The sequence below is a fragment of the Typha latifolia genome, chromosome 9 (genome assembly GCF_019914945.1).
Source record: "Typha latifolia isolate L0001 chromosome 9, TyphaL0001v2, whole genome shotgun sequence".
Taxonomy (NCBI): Eukaryota; Viridiplantae; Streptophyta; class Magnoliopsida; order Poales; family Typhaceae; genus Typha; species Typha latifolia.
Window position 1 is genome coordinate 1,447,461 of NC_133094.1, and position 15,602 is coordinate 1,463,062.

The 15,602-nt window shown below is 39.6% G+C and overlaps 4 protein-coding genes across 4 annotated transcripts; 3 read left to right on the forward strand and 1 right to left on the reverse strand.

Moving 5' to 3' along the window:
* Positions 1 to 896: 896 nt before the first annotated feature.
* Positions 897 to 3,324, reverse strand: LOC140794898 (fructose-1,6-bisphosphatase, chloroplastic). The gene is made up of 3 exons (XM_073147168.1): positions 2,861 to 3,324; positions 1,955 to 2,351; positions 897 to 1,452 (listed from the first exon to the last, which is right to left on the reverse strand). Exons 1-3 carry the CDS (start codon positions 3,260 to 3,262, stop codon positions 1,052 to 1,054), a joined length of 1,200 nt encoding a protein of 399 aa, XP_073003269.1. The 5' UTR covers positions 3,263 to 3,324; the 3' UTR covers positions 897 to 1,051.
* Positions 3,325 to 4,759: 1,435 nt separating this feature from the next.
* On the forward strand, positions 4,760 to 6,554 carry LOC140795695 (uncharacterized). Its single transcript, XM_073148409.1, has 2 exons — positions 4,760 to 5,039; positions 6,117 to 6,554. Exons 1-2 carry the CDS (start codon positions 4,859 to 4,861, stop codon positions 6,281 to 6,283), a joined length of 348 nt encoding a protein of 115 aa, XP_073004510.1. The 5' UTR covers positions 4,760 to 4,858; the 3' UTR covers positions 6,284 to 6,554.
* A 324-nt stretch (positions 6,555 to 6,878) lies between these two features.
* Positions 6,879 to 8,614, forward strand: LOC140794770 (uncharacterized). Its single transcript, XM_073146941.1, has 2 exons — positions 6,879 to 8,404; positions 8,474 to 8,614. Exon 1 carries the CDS (start codon positions 6,932 to 6,934, stop codon positions 8,396 to 8,398), a length of 1,467 nt encoding a protein of 488 aa, XP_073003042.1. The 5' UTR covers positions 6,879 to 6,931; the 3' UTR covers positions 8,399 to 8,404; positions 8,474 to 8,614.
* A 1,990-nt stretch (positions 8,615 to 10,604) lies between these two features.
* LOC140794768 (vacuolar-sorting receptor 6-like) lies at positions 10,605 to 15,545 on the forward strand. Its single transcript, XM_073146938.1, has 13 exons — positions 10,605 to 11,131; positions 11,782 to 12,474; positions 12,555 to 12,643; positions 12,856 to 12,925; positions 13,280 to 13,363; positions 13,470 to 13,546; positions 13,660 to 13,741; positions 13,957 to 14,039; positions 14,144 to 14,207; positions 14,321 to 14,449; positions 14,805 to 14,908; positions 14,983 to 15,088; positions 15,226 to 15,545. Exons 1-12 carry the CDS (start codon positions 10,834 to 10,836, stop codon positions 15,082 to 15,084), a joined length of 1,875 nt encoding a protein of 624 aa, XP_073003039.1. The 5' UTR covers positions 10,605 to 10,833; the 3' UTR covers positions 15,085 to 15,088; positions 15,226 to 15,545.
* Positions 15,546 to 15,602: the final 57 nt, after the last annotated feature.

Genomic DNA, 15,602 nt, shown 5'->3' on the forward strand with positions numbered 1-15,602 from the left:
GCCAATGCGGAATGCATTATATGATATTACACTTTGAGTAAACTAGTGATACCAATGCCAGAATCAGGAAAATCAATTATGTTCTCTGTGTTTCTGTTCTGTTATGTAGCTTATGAGTATTCTCACAAGTCACATCCACATCGACATATATGACTGTTAAGAAAATTAATTAGGTTTTCTAAAGAGTTAGAATTAACTAAGGCCTGAGGGAGAAACTTATTTCTACAAATGCATTCTTAAGCAAAACTAAGTTCTCTTTCCCTAATATAACATAAGCATGCTACAATGGTACCACCTATAAAATGTCATTTCTGTGGTCCACAATCCATACTAGATTTCTAAATCACAACACAATAAATATGATCCTGATGCTCGAAAATGAAGTTCTTATGATTTGCAATAAAACCTTTCATCAATGCTAACTGCAATAATTTTTATGAGTTTATCCTCTCTAAAATCAACCCGAGAATGAGTAAATTGAAAAATAAAACTTGGCGTCCTAAGCATGAATCAGTAATAAAGTATTTACCTGGATCAATTTTTGATAAGGAATTCACGTGATAACATTGGATATAGCCAGGACAGCATCTGTATTTTTGTACTACCAACTTGTTTGCTTTCATATATAAAATTCAAAAACAGACGGAACAGAAACTTCGAGCCTGTTCATAGAAACAAAAAATGGAAAGACAAGCTCAGTCATCTAATAAGTGAGATTAGGTAATACATAATATTGTAGCTTGTTCTGTTTGCTTCAGCATAGTCATATTTCTAAAGCCAGAATAATTCAAAGAGACAAAATTCAACTCAACATGTGCACAACAAAAACCACAAAGATTTTTAGTCCCAACTCCTTGGTGTTGACTATATGGATGCCTTTCCTCCATTCGTCCAAATTTAGTGCGAGAGTCTGTCAAAATTTCTATTAAATGTACAATTTACACCACATAATTTAGATATATCACCTCAACCTCAAAAAGATTAGATCTACACAAGCCATTAGGTATCAAAAGGGCAAATTACATTTCAATGCATAGAAAATTCAATAACATCAGACTTCATATCCAGGGTTAATCCTCTGTTGGATATTTTTGTAGCTTTCTAATTCGTGCATATCCTCCAAACTACCCAGAAACAAGGGAAGCCTCTGATGGAGTTCAACCGGCTGAATGGAAAGAATTCTAGTTTTACCGTCAGATCCTCTACCCCCAGCATGCTCCACAAGGAAACTAAGTGGATTTGCCTCATAAACCAACCGAAGATGATCCCTTGGATTCATCACAACTCCACCATATATAAGTGTCCTATGGAAATCAGCGACCAACGAACAGATGTATCGAGCTGAGTACTTCTTAGGATACTGGCCTTTACCTTGTCTGACAGTATCAATATAACGCTTTAAGCCATCTGGCCAATCAAAATATCGTGCGTCATTGACGGAATATATCTGTCCTGGAAATAAAGAAGGCATGACTTTAGCAAAAAAGGATGAATAAATCAATTTGGTGTTACTTAACATGAGAAAAACAAGATATCGGTGGAAAAGTCACCGTAATTATTTGAAGTTTTGCCAGAGATGGGACAGTAATGACCAAAATTTAATGAAAACTACAGTCAGAACCATTGGTTAAGACTGAACCAATCAATATTGCTGGCTTTGACATTTATCTTGGAACACAATAGGCTAAAAAGCATTCTATTTTGGCTTAAAATATTCCCTTTTTTTTTCTAGGCGACAAACTTCAAACCATATTAAAATTTGACTTCACACCATGTTATTTAGCACCATTTCCAATCAATTGTAAGTCTGCTAAATGAATAAATGGGTTCTCACTTCTGTTATAAAGAAAGATGAACAACCTAGAGAATTATTTCCCTTTAGAAACTTATTCCAATGTGTCAGTTTCTTTTAATTTTTCCCTCATAGTACATAATTGTGCAGGAAGCATCTCACCACGACGAGGAGCTTGTATGCAGGGGTGTGTAAGGACAAACTCTCCAATCGAATGATCCAATGTGAAGGCATGAGCCCCCGAACCAAAGCTAACGCATAGAATTGTGGCAGATGAATATAGCACATAGCCAGCAGCAACAAGGTGTGTTCCACTTTGGAGGGAATTGAGCTGTGCTTTTTCTTGCACAGGCAGATGGTCTAATTCTTCAAGCCTATTATAAATCCCGAAGATGGTTCCAGTAGGAATTGAAGCATCGATATTTCGAGAGCCGTCAAGAGGATCAGTAACAACAACAAATGGGCCATCATCAGATAACCAAACTGGAACGTCATCCTCTTCTGATGCCATTACTGCAACTTTTCCAGAGTTTCGAAGTGATGACAATATAATCTCATTCTACAATGGGAAAAAAACTGTAGTTGGTAAATATGAATCATAAGAATATTCCATGCAATGCCAGATGCTACTGCATAGGTATCTAGCTTGTATATACTGTTATCCACTGCTCATTTTGCTGTCACTTGGTTCAGAAAAAGATTTATATAAGTACACGTACAGTGTTCCCAAAATGAACCAAGGGAAGTTTGAAACTCCTCTCTGTTGGACAAATCGATACAAATCGAATCAACTATATGATTCTCCTTTTATTCACAACTCATTAGCAATCCCCAAATTAAGAATTCCAACCACGGGTCCAATAATTTCAAAGATGGCATTTTGACACATCAATTTTAATAAACCATATAAAAGAAAGAAAAAAAAACTCCATAGAGGGAAGGCATTGAAAACACCAAAGAGAAACCCCCCCAAAAAAAAGAGAGGAAATATCCAAATTATTGATGACCCTACGCCCAGGAAAAAGAAAAGAAATAGCAGCCAAACGAGATAAAAAATTACCACCCTACCGAAACTAAATCGAGCGGCTTGGGAGCATCCCGCCCTGATAAAGTCCCAGCACCACCACCACCAACTCGTCGGCCGAGCTCGGCGTTGAAGGGAGAAGCGACGACGGCGGCGATTTGCTTACAAGCGCACTGGAGATGGGAGAGGAGGATGGATAGGTCGTCTCCCACGCTAGATACTTCCTTTCCCATGAACTCCAACAGAGTTTTGTGGCCTTGGGCGTCGAGGGAGAAAGCCATCTCGGATTTGGCTCTCAGGGAGAGCGATGGTCGCCGGTGGCAGCCGGAGAATGAAACCGAGACGAAGGGGGAGGGAGTGGAGTCGGGTGGCAGGAAATTGAGGCGGAGAGATGGCGGGGGATTCGAATTCGCGGTGAGAGAGGAGAGGAGGAATGGATATGGCATGGCTGTGGGGTTCCGCGAAGGAGGTGAACTTTAGGATATTTATTTGGGATAATTACATAAACACCCTATTTTCATTTTTGTTGGGTACATATTGTAATCCCTAAACTATAATAAAAAAAGGATTAATTACTCTTAACGCACCTTGAGTATAGTCGGTTTTCACGATGACCCCTAAATTTTTTTAAGTTACAATGTCACCCCTAAATTTTAGGGCAAAGTAAAATGGGTAACAACGACGACGAAAAAAATGCATAACGACCAACTATATCCCTAATAAGTTAATAATTTTATTAAATTTAGAAAAAATTAGTAAATTATCCAAATAATCTCAACTTCTCTCCTCCATCAAACCCACACAAATCACCTCATTGGAATATGTGGGACAACGCTGTCAGGTTCGAGGAAGGCTTTGACGAGGCCGAAGAGTACAGTCTCACTCGCTCCCATTGTAGAGGTTGCTCGGCTTCTCGTCGACGCACATTCGCAAGTGCTCGATCAAGAAGTCGGTCGATGACCGACTAGTGCCTGGTTGTTGCAAGCTAACGATGGGGAAGCGATGTTGGCGATTAGTGATGGTGAACAAGTGGTTGGCTACGGTAAAGAGGCGATCGACGATGGTGAAGGGAGAAGTTGGTGACAGTGAATAGGGGAGGAAGATGATTATTTTTTATAATAAGTTAAATTTAATTATAATAATATATATATTTTAAATTCTAATTTAATTAAAAGGTAACAACCATAAGTTAAGTCGCCCAATTTTTTGGACGGTAGACTAAGAGAAGTGTCACGTTGAAATTTTCTAAAAGTTTAGAGGTTACATTGTAACCTAAAAAAATTTAGAAAAGTTATGTAAAAACTGAGTATAGTTTGAGGAGTATTAGTGTAATTAACCCTAAAAAATCTCATATTACAGTTTTAAAACCAAACTATTTTCCCCTTTCTTAACTCTTCTCTCAAATTTAATCATGTGAAAACTAGAGGTGAAAACATGTGGAATTTAATTTGACTCTGTCCGGTTCATATTCAAGTTTTGAATTAAGATTTTATTTATTATGTCTTGATATTTGAATTCGTGATGGGATACAAATATGAGTTAAATATAATATTTAAATCAATATTTATATATTATTTAGTTTTAAATGCTATAAAAATTAGGGCCATAAATTTTTTTAAAACTTTTATAAAAAATTTATCTAGTTTTCACATATACTTTTTAATTACCTATATATTCCAATAATTATATTATAAATTCTTATACATTTTAGAAAATAAATACAAAATATATCTAGTACTTATTTATAGTTTTGATTATACTTAGCGGATATAATAATAAAGTTTATAATCTTATTCCGATTCATATGTTAAGAAAAAAATATAGATACTGATATAATTTTATCATTATTTAATTTGTATTCTGTCTGCTTTCACCTTTTTACTCCCATTACATAATATTTTTTTAATGAAAATATTAATAAAATAACTAATATTTTTTTGATTATAATTTGTATTCTGTCTGCTCTTCCAAAACCCTAAAACCCCTTCTCCCTTCCCCTATCCTAGCGCGGCGGCGCGAGCGAGCTGGTGGAAGCGAGAGATATGGCAAAGTCGCTGAGGTCGAAGAGGGAGAAGAGGCTCAGGACTATCCGAAGAGAGATTGCGGAGCCCTTCTACGAGAAGAAGGAGGCTGCCAAGCTCGCCGCCCAAGAGGCCGCTCTTGCGGCGCCCAAGCTCCCCGTCCGCAAACCGGTTGACGCTGACGAGCCTTCCACCGCCATGGGTTTGTGACTTCTTTATGCTTATTCTTAGTTTCAATCCATACCATTTATTGGATTTGCTCAATTTGAGATTTGAGGCTGTTTGACTCGGAAAGTGGCGATTTTTCTGAAAGATTGCTCTCTGCTATACTCTTATTGTCTAATGGAACTGCTATCATATGGATTTTTCCATAGGAAAAGTAAAGAACCAATTTTTTTCGTGTGATTTATCTCGAAAGCTATAGTTTGGAGAAACCCCAATTTGACTTTATAACAGTTTATAAGAAGTTCATTATGCGTAGGTCTGTATTGCTCGACGTACTGTATGTTTTCCGTTGGTTTTCGTTATTGTTTCTTCGTGTTGAAGCCCATATCTTGTTCGTCTTTGATTGCTATTCCAAGTTAAGAAACCTATAATTTAATGCAGCAGCTTGATCTTAATCTCAATGTTACACAACAGCAACCAAGTCTATGGTTCCAACTATTTGAGTTCTGCTATATGAATCGTACAATTATTCGGCTGAGGGTGGATGAACACACACAGATGAGAAGGGAAAAAGATACAAAAGAGAAGTTAAATCATATATAGTAATATGATGTATCTACTACTGAAAACTGCCAACAGAAAACATCTTTATGCACTTCTAAAAATTATTTTGCTATCATATGGTATCTTAATGTAGTGATTATTATAATACATTGATAGTCTTCAGTGGCGATTATGTAAACATCTCTATTGATCCACTATTAAATGAGTTAGGTTTTAAGATTCAATCTATAATGTAGGAAAAGATGTGAGATATTCATAAAGCTGGGGAGACTGTTTTTGGCTATGATATCTTTCTCGAGTAGAAAAGCACTTTTATTCCATTAAACCCAGGTTGCATTTTGAAATGGAGAGCGAGCTTATGCATTTGAACATTTGTTTTAATGGCTGATTCATTGAGTTTATCTTAATGCTGTTGGGAACATCTTGGACCTTTATCAGATACACAGGAAAGAAAAGCATTACAATTTTGTTTGTTCATAGCTTATCTCTACTTCATGTTAACAACTTCTTCCATAATTTGATTGTACCTCTTTAATTGTTATTGGAGCAGATGTGGAGATGGCCGAAGGAGGAAGCTCGCAAGGTGTGGAGGTCAAATCTTTGTTAAAGCCAGGTGGTGGCATTTCAAAGAAGCAGCTAAAGAAGAAGTTGAAGCTGCAGAAAGGGAAGAGGCATGGTAAAGGAAAAGGCAAGATTAGGAAGAGACACAATATATAATAAAGTTCTGGTGGGACAAACATCATGCCGAAACTTTATGTGATCACAATCACATGCAACTTCGAATGTGGAAGTAGAGCTTGCCTTCTTTCTTCATCCTGCTTTGAGTGATCAAAGACTCTTAAGGAAATTTATGTTTTTAACCTTCTTGTTGGCTGTTGCTGAATTTTTGTTACTGCAAAACTTGCTAATGACTGTTCCTTGCTTTTCTGAATCATGTTAAAGTTGCAAGTCAGATATATCTAATGAATTTTAGCCTTGAAGAGTGAAACTTGCTTGGTTTGCCATATTTACAGACGCTGCATCTCTAGATGTAGCATTTAGCTTAAGAACTATTTTTTTGATTTGTTGGATCTAGCGATGCACATCTAGATACAAAAAGAGAACTATATGCTGTATTAATATGCACATAAAAATGAGCATATTTTGGAATACATCATCTTAAGATGGTTTGAGGTATCCTTGTAACAATTATAATTTGTATGCAAATGTTTAACAAAATTAGCTTTATAAGTACATATATTTCCCAATGCATTGGATCTCCATATGACCGTATATAAATAACCAAACACTACCCGCATAGTTTCCCGCTCAGTTTCTTCCCTCTTCCCGCCATTTCTCACCATCTCCGCCACGCCAAGCACTTCCATGGAAGAACTCCTTAGCATGGGCTTCTCCCAAGAAGTTGCCGCCCAGGCCCTCGCTGCCACCGGCGGCGACTCCCCTCTTGCCGCCGCCGACTGGATCCTCTCCCACCATAACTCCCCGAAGACCTCCCCCTCCCCCTCCTCTACTTCCCAACCAACCCTCTCCCGCTTCTTCTCCACCTCTTCTCCTCCCCAATCGAAAATTCTCCGCCTCTCCCCTCTCGCCGACCGCATGCGCCCCACCACCCTCTCCTCCGTCCTCGGCCAATCCCACCTCCTCCCTTTCCTCCTCTCCTTCTCCACCACCACCTCCTCCTCTCCCCTCCCTTCCCTAATCCTCTGGGGCCCACCCGGATCCGGCAAGACCTCCCTCGCCCGCGCCCTCGCCGCCTCCCTTCCCTCCGACTCCACCCGCTTCGTCCCCATCTCCGCTGTCTCTGCCACTATACGTGATCTCCGCGAAGCCGTCCCCTCCTCTTCCTCCCGCCGCCTCCGCACTCTCCTCTTCGTCGACGAGATCCACCGCTTCTCCCGCACCCAGCAGGACGCCCTCCTCCCCGCCCTCGAGTCCGGCGCCGTCTCCCTTCTTGCAGCCACCACAGAGAACCCCTCCTTCCACCTCACCACGCCTCTCCTCTCCCGCTGCCGCGTCCTCGCCCTTCGCCCCCTCGCCCCGGAAGACATTGGCACCCTCCTTCGACGCGCCGTATGTGATCAAGACCACGGCCTTGTCCTCACCACCCGATCCCCCGTCTCCCTCGAGGACGACACCATCGAATTCTTAGCCGCCAACTGCGACGGCGACGCCCGCGTTGCGCTGAACTCGCTGGAGATCGCCGCCCAGTTAGCTCAAAACAAAGAAAGAAGCGAGCTTGTCGTGGTCACACTTGGGCACGCCAAGGAGGCGACGCAGAACAAACACCTGGCGTACGACAGGGCCGGCGATGAGCACTACAATCTGATCAGCGCCCTGCACAAGTCGATGCGCGGAAGCGACGCCGACGCTGCTATCTACTGGCTGGCGAGGATGTTGGAAGGAGGAGAGCAGCCTTTGTACATTGCTCGCCGCCTCATCCGGTTCGCAAGCGAGGATGTAGGCCTCGCCGACCCCGCCGCACTAGGCCATGCGGTCGCCTGCTACCAAGCTTGCCATTTTATCGGAATGCCGGAATGCGACGTGTGCCTGGCGCAATGCGTCGCATACTTGGCTCAGGCCCCCAAGTCGGTGGCGGTGTACAAAGCGCTCGGGGAGGCAAGGAAGGCGGTGAGGGAGTCAGAGGGAGGGAACGAGGGGGTGCCGCTGCATTTGAGGAATGCACGGACGAAGCTGATGAAGGAGTTGGGGTATGGGGAGGAATACTTGTATCCTCCAGATCATGCCGATTGCTCGTTTCAGACGTATCTGCCGCCGTCGCTTCTGGGCCGCAAATTTCTCAACTGGCCACCGTCTGATAAAATGCCACAATGAGATTGAGTATGTTTTTTTTTGTACATTTTCGTTTTGATTTCTAGTCAGTGTTCATAGATGAATGATTGCTTGCAGATGATATGGCGAAGTAGGTGTTTTGAAGCATAAGTAGTGCTCTTCTGTGGGGTTCTAATGGGAGTGCAGTGTGCATCTTTTGGGTCCAATACTTTCCCTTGCAGGTGTACATATTCAAAGTACTGAAGAATAAATGGGTATTTATGCTATTTAATCTGATTCTCTACTCAATTATTTTTATCCAAACATAAATAGCTAGCGAAGGTTGGTTCTCTAGATTATTTGAGATTAGGGGTGCTCATCAGGTCAAGTTGGATCGACATTGGATTAGATCTTAACCTAGGCTCCGACCCGACTAGAACTTCGGTCAACCCAGTATCCAAAAATAAAATAAAATTGAATCTAATCCTAGCCCAAGCCCAAGCACCAGAAATTTTTTGGAGTCGCTCACTCCTATTATGTTGCCTTTCTTGCTAGTTTCACAATAATTACTCTACTAAGGTTTGGTTATATATTCCAGTTTGATGAGCTATGTATGCTTGCCCATGTCACCCACTAACTGTAGCAGTGGTTAAAGACTGCGATTGAACAACAAAATGAAAAGGTTTCTCACCTATGCGGAGCTTTTCTATTGGACTACCAGCAGCAGATTTATGGTGGAGACAATTAAGGTACGAATTGTTTAGCAAAATTGTTCTTTTCTTTATTCCTTCTTTGACACCTTTCCATGTGATTTTGGTATTCCTTAGTTATATATAGATTGTCTTTCATATTTTTAACATCATATAGAATATTTCACAATGGAGACATTAGATGTAACTCTAGATCCAATTGCATTCCGAACTAGTACAATGGAAAAGAGTTTGGTATACAGGGCTTATCTGGCACCTTCGGATGCGCAACGACTTGACTAACAACTAGAATATTATCCTATGACACCACTTATCCACTAATATAATAAATTATTCTCACGTCGTGTTTTGAATGGAGTACAAAAATAATACATCATCATTTATAGATTTATCGTGGCCCTAAATAGTTATATAAAAAATATTTAGTCAATTACGTCCATGAACAATGACCAAGTCCTCTAATATCAATCCATTGTCCTATTCGAACATTTCTAGGGTAATGCAAAGCTTGATCCAGACGTAATCAAAAGATAATGAATCAATAATCCAAGGTAGAATAATAAATTCCTAAATAACTCTTTACACTCATGGGTTGGGTTTAGGATAAGAAATTGTCAGTGTGTTCTTATATCAATAATTCATCAAAGAAGAGCTATAAATAAAGTAATAACATCCTGATCTCCACCTCTAGTTTGTGGCTTAATTAACTTGTTTGCTATTAAGGGCATACTATTTCTGCTATAATTTTTTTTCTAATATTTTGTGCTCGTTGAATCCGTAATCAAATCTAGAAAAATTAAGGACAAGGTTTCCACAATACAAACCTGGCGTCACGAATAGATCATGGATCACAATTAGGGGATAGATATTAGAAAGACAAAGATTGGAATTTGGAGAAGTGGGTGTAGAAATTAGTTCACGGAGTCGAAGGTGTGATTTAGGGAGAGGAGTTATTATTTTTCGGACCAAGTCAAAGTCTACGATAGAATTCTTCAATGGCCTTATGTGCACATCGTGCCTCTCGGGCATAGAAGAAGGACGATGACTTCTTATTTCCCCCATATTTGTTTAATTATAATAATAAGTTAATATTATTCTCTAGTTGAAATTTAAACGCATGGGAGGGGGCACAATTAGAATGCTCCTCGGAGCATCCTACCGCAGACAGGCGGAAGACCATGACTTCCAAAATGACCAAAATAGCCATGGATAATTATTTAATATTTTATAAGTGGATATTATACAAAATGTAAAATAATATATAAGAAGGTATTTATGAAAATGGGCTGGCTATAATTTATAATTAAGTCTAAAATAGACATAAAACATAAGGTGTAAAATGTAAAAAGAAAGACAAAGGGCATATAGGTCATATTGTAGATCTTTTAAAGTTCCAACGGTCCCTTTCACCCCTCCCAGTCCCATCTCCTAACCCGGCGGTGGTTGGTTCTTCTCTCACATCTCTCCTTGTCACCTTCTCTTCTACGTATGACTGACTATGCACCATTTTCTAATTCACATAAAATATTCTCCAAACTAAGCAATCTCTTTCTCTCTCTAATGTAAGAACAACCGAGATGTACAAAGTAAGCAATCTCTTCATCTCTCTCTTTCTCTCTCTAGAATTCCACATATAAACCGTTAACTAAGATTCCTGTGACAACCCAACCCATTTTAGTCTTCTCTTGTGTCTCCCTTCCCACCTTCCGTTCCTTCTTCTCTAAGTCTTCTCTCTCTTCTAAGTTTCTCCATACCCAAAGAAAGCAGCAAGCTTTAGCATCAGGACTAATGGCGAGCCGCCGCGACTGGCTCGCTGCCGTCGTCGTAGTCCTCTTCTTGGCGATGTTCGCTAGCTCAGCAACGGCTCGATTCGTCGTCGAGAAGAGCAGCGTCAGCGTGATATCGCCGGAGCAAATCAGGGGCCACCACGACGCCGCCATCGCCAACTTCGGCGTACCAGACTACGGGGGCACGATGACCGGCGTCGTCATATACCCCGACAAGAAGTCCGACGGCTGCAAGGATTTTGATAACCAATTCAAGTCAAAGTCTGGGAGGCCTGTGATCCTTCTTGTTGATCGTGGAGGTTTTTGATCTATCCTTAATCTAATTCTTGAGTTTTCTCTGTTTTCGTTATTAAATTGATGATAATTTGTTCGATTTAATGCTTCTTTGAACACTCTTCTTTTATGTCTTTGTACTCTGTTTTTATAGTTGTTGTTATATTTGTATCAATTGATAACTTTATGTACTTGACCCTTTTTCTTCCTTATGATTTGGAAAAGGTTTACTTAAGAACTCGATCCTGTATATCTTGGACTTGGGTGCCAATTATGGCAGTCTTTAATTTCTTATGCAGCCGGATTTGGAAAAATATGATGTGGGTTTGTGTTTGAATGTCGTGAACTAAGGAATTTCTTTGTTGATCTTACAGTTCTTATTGATGGAATGATTCTTTGATTGGTAGAGCTATGTCATATGATTAATTTGGCTCTTTCTTCCTCTCAGATCAGTTCAGAATTCTTTAAATTTATTCTTTTCATTTATGGAATCATCTTTAGAAGAAGTATCATCGAATGGTTTAATACTCAGATTCAATTAGTAAAGATTGATCTCTTTTCCTTTCTTACAAAATTCTACTTTTTGATAACAAGCAATCCAGCCTTATATTCCAAGAAAGGTTTCAGATCGTCCTTTTCATTAGGTGGGCCTAATTGCTTTTCCCTTCTTGTCCAGAATGCTACTTTGCTCTGAAGGCATGGAATTCTCAGACTGCTGGTGCCGCTGCACTCCTAGTTGCTGACAACACAAATGAGCCTCTGCTAACCATGGACACCCCCGAGGCGAGTGAAGGCACAGAGTATGTTGATAAGATAACCATCCCCTCTGCCCTCATCGACCGGACTTTCGGCGACACATTGAAGAAAGCATTTGCAAAGGGAACTGAGGAGATCATCGTGAAGTTGGATTGGACGGAGTCGATGCCGCACCCTGATGAGAGGGTAGAGTACGAGTTTTGGACTAACAGCAATGACGAGTGTGGCCCTCGCTGCGACGAGCAAGTGAACTTTGTTAAGAATTTCAAGGGCCACGCTCAGCATCTTGAAAGGGGAGGATACACTCTGTTCACCCCTCACTACATAACCTGGTTCTGCCCAGAGGCTTTCTTACTTAGCAAGCAGTGCAAAGCTCAGTGCATTAACAATGGTAGATACTGTGCTCCTGATCCTGAGCAGGACTTTGACGCAGGTTATGATGGAAAGGATATTGTTTTTGAGAACCTGAGGCAGCTCTGTGTTCATAGAGTAGCAAATGAGAGTGGCAGGCCATGGATCTGGTGGGATTATGTCACAGATTATCATATTAGATGTTCAATGAAGGATAACAAGTACACCCGGAATTGTGCCGAGGATATCGTGAAGTCACTCGGTAATTCTATGAACTATGAACGAGGTGACTTATCACGTACTTCGATAAGGATATTATATAATTTCAATTTGCTTATTCAGGTTTATCTCTCGACAAAATTTCAAATTGCATGGGTGATCCTGAAGCTGACACCGAGAATGAAGTTTTGAAGACAGAGCAAGCAGTCCAGGTTTTTGACAGCTCCTTTTGTTATAATTTCTTCTTGAAAATCTGATACCTTCCTTAGCTGTGAAATTTAGAAGTCTGTCTGTAGAGAATATGGTCGGACAAAATATGGTCTATAATGTTATAGGTCATTTTTCTTTGTTAATTTTTCTTTCGTCTGTATTTGAGGTTTGCAATCTGAATAATTTTCATTCTCAACTTTCAAATTGATTATAGATTGGTCATGGTTCTCGAGGAGACGTAACCATCTTGCCCACTCTGATCATAAATGATGTCCAGTACCGAGGTTCGAGAAATACCCTATATTGCAGGAATATGTTTTTTCATTGTTTTCTTCTCAGCATCATGAATATCATGGAAGATCCATTCTATGTTTTTAACTTTGAAACATGAATAAAGTCGAGTGTCAGAATAAATCTGAAAGATTTCCATGGATCTTGATTTTAGCTAAAAGCTTTTCTCTTCGTATATGTGAACTACTTGAATTTGTTGTGATACTCCAGATTGCTCACTTTGACACTTTCTGATTCATATACTTTCTTCTTTTGAAAGAAGTAGCTATACCTCTCGATCCTGCATGTCTGATCCATGAGTAATAATAAATATTCTTGTGGTGAAAAAAAATTGTTTTCCTCTGAAGGTATATTGGAGAGAACCGCGGTGCTGAAAGCCATATGTGCAGGTTTCAAGGAGTCCACCGAACCTCATGTTTGCTTGAATCCAGGTACTCATTGACTGACACTGATGTCTTATGAAGATCAAACCGCTTTGTCTCTATAATGCTCTTGGTATCATAGTTTGTTTTACCTATTTTTTCCTTTATATCTTAGATCTCGAAACAAATCAGTGTCTTGACTCAAATGGTGGTTGTTGGAATGATGACAAGTTGAATGTAACTGCTTGCAAGGTACTACTGTATCCTGTTTGAAGTAAAGTTAATATGCCATGAGGATTTATCCAAACAAGAGATAGTTTTACGATCAGATAGTGATACTTTTCTTTCTCCCATTCTCTCTCTAGGACACTTTTAGGGGCAGAGTATGCGAATGCCCCTTGGTGAATGGCATTCAATATCAGGGAGATGGGTACAATTCTTGTACAGGTACATTTGGCATTCTCTTCGTTGCTGTTTATTGATTAGCTAAAGCAAAGCTTCACGCTAATGGTTGGAAGTTTTTACATTGTTAATCAGAATTAATTTTCGTTTTGTTATGCTAATCCTGCATACCGAGCTTAACATCAAGATCTCGCTTGCAAATAAAATTGTGGTTTTTTAGCATTTGGAAGTAAAGATCTCATTCATTTTACACTGAACAGCTGTGGGACCGGGGAGATGTGCAGTGAACAACGGAGGTTGTTGGTCAGAAACTAAAGATGGCCAAACATTTTCTGCTTGCTCGGTACTGAGATTCACCATTTCTATTTCAAATATTTCTCTCTTCTGCATTCTATCTAGAGTTTATGAACTCCATCTTATTATGAATTGCCTTCTCACTGTACATAGGATTCGTCATTGTCTGGCTGCCAGTGTCCTGCTGGGTTTTCAGGCAATGGTATCAAATGCGAAGGTATTGCTTTCTCACACTAATTAATCATCAGTCTTTTCTACACCTCCTTAATCAATTCTTGAGATAATGCGGTGCAATTTAGTAAGTGACCATGATTTGCACTAATGTCTCAGATGTCAATGAGTGCAAGGAAAAGCTGGCATGTACTTGTCCCGAATGCTCATGCAAGAATACATGGGGTGCATATGAATGCAAGTGCTCGGGTAACCTTTTGTATATAAAGGGAGAAGACACATGCATAGGTAAGAATCTATGACAAGATTAACATTATATATACTAGTTGCATAAGAAGTGATTATACTTGGGCATTATCGCTATCGTTGTGATAGATGGTTCCTAACAAATTAAACATAATTGCAGAATTGATGTTATAGATATGTCTGAGTATATGTTCCATGCTAGATGTATGCAGATCATAGACTAACTTATGAAGAAAATGTTGATCATCTATGTGTGAAAACTTGAGGGTTTCTTTTTCCTCGCTGATCAAATTAAATCCACATGCTAATTAGGTTATTGGCTTCACTTGCACATTATGGCTCACATTTCTTATCTTCATGCGCCATTAGATTTATGAACTTTTGTTCTCTAACGCAGCTAAGAATATGTCAAGATTTGGGTGGACGTTGATAATATTGGTCTTATCATGCGTGGTTGGAGTTGGAATAGCAGGCTACATATTCTATAAATACAGGCTCAGGGTAAGCTTTTCATCTGAAATTTTTTGTAACCTTTTTGAAGAGAATAAGAATGAACTAAATGCTCTCCGTTGCAGTCATACATGGACTCTGAGATCATGGCAATTATGTCTCAGTACATGCCACTTGATAACCAGCAGAACGAGAACCAACCCCTACGACAAGATTCAGTAGCATGATACAGTAAGTAATTTATCATCGGAGTCATTTTCCAATGAATTATAAGAAGCTGTCACCTCATTTACTAGAGCTTTGGGTTGTAACTTTTATTGTCCTGAATTATACCATGTAGGTTATTGACAACTTGATTTGTTTTGCAGGAGCATACACTGATGTACATTTATACAAGAAGTATAGAGGTTTTCTTCAGTGTGGTTACATAGTTCCACAAGTTTTCAAGTTCCATCATGCATATGAGAGAATTTTCTTGTAAAATGGCATGTAATTAGACATGCATTATGATTGAAGAGATAAAGCCTTCTGTTAGCATTCATCATTGACTCTCTTTGTAGATAACATGTCTATAACTCATGGGACATAAAAATACTACGACAATTTTCAGGTGTGCCTCTTGGAAAATACTGAATGTAAACTGGAAGTTAGATTTGATGTCCATCAATGTATTCTTTATATGCTGACAGCAATATGTCAAGAGAGAGATTGAACTGAAAATACTTATGAATTGAGTTGATCATCA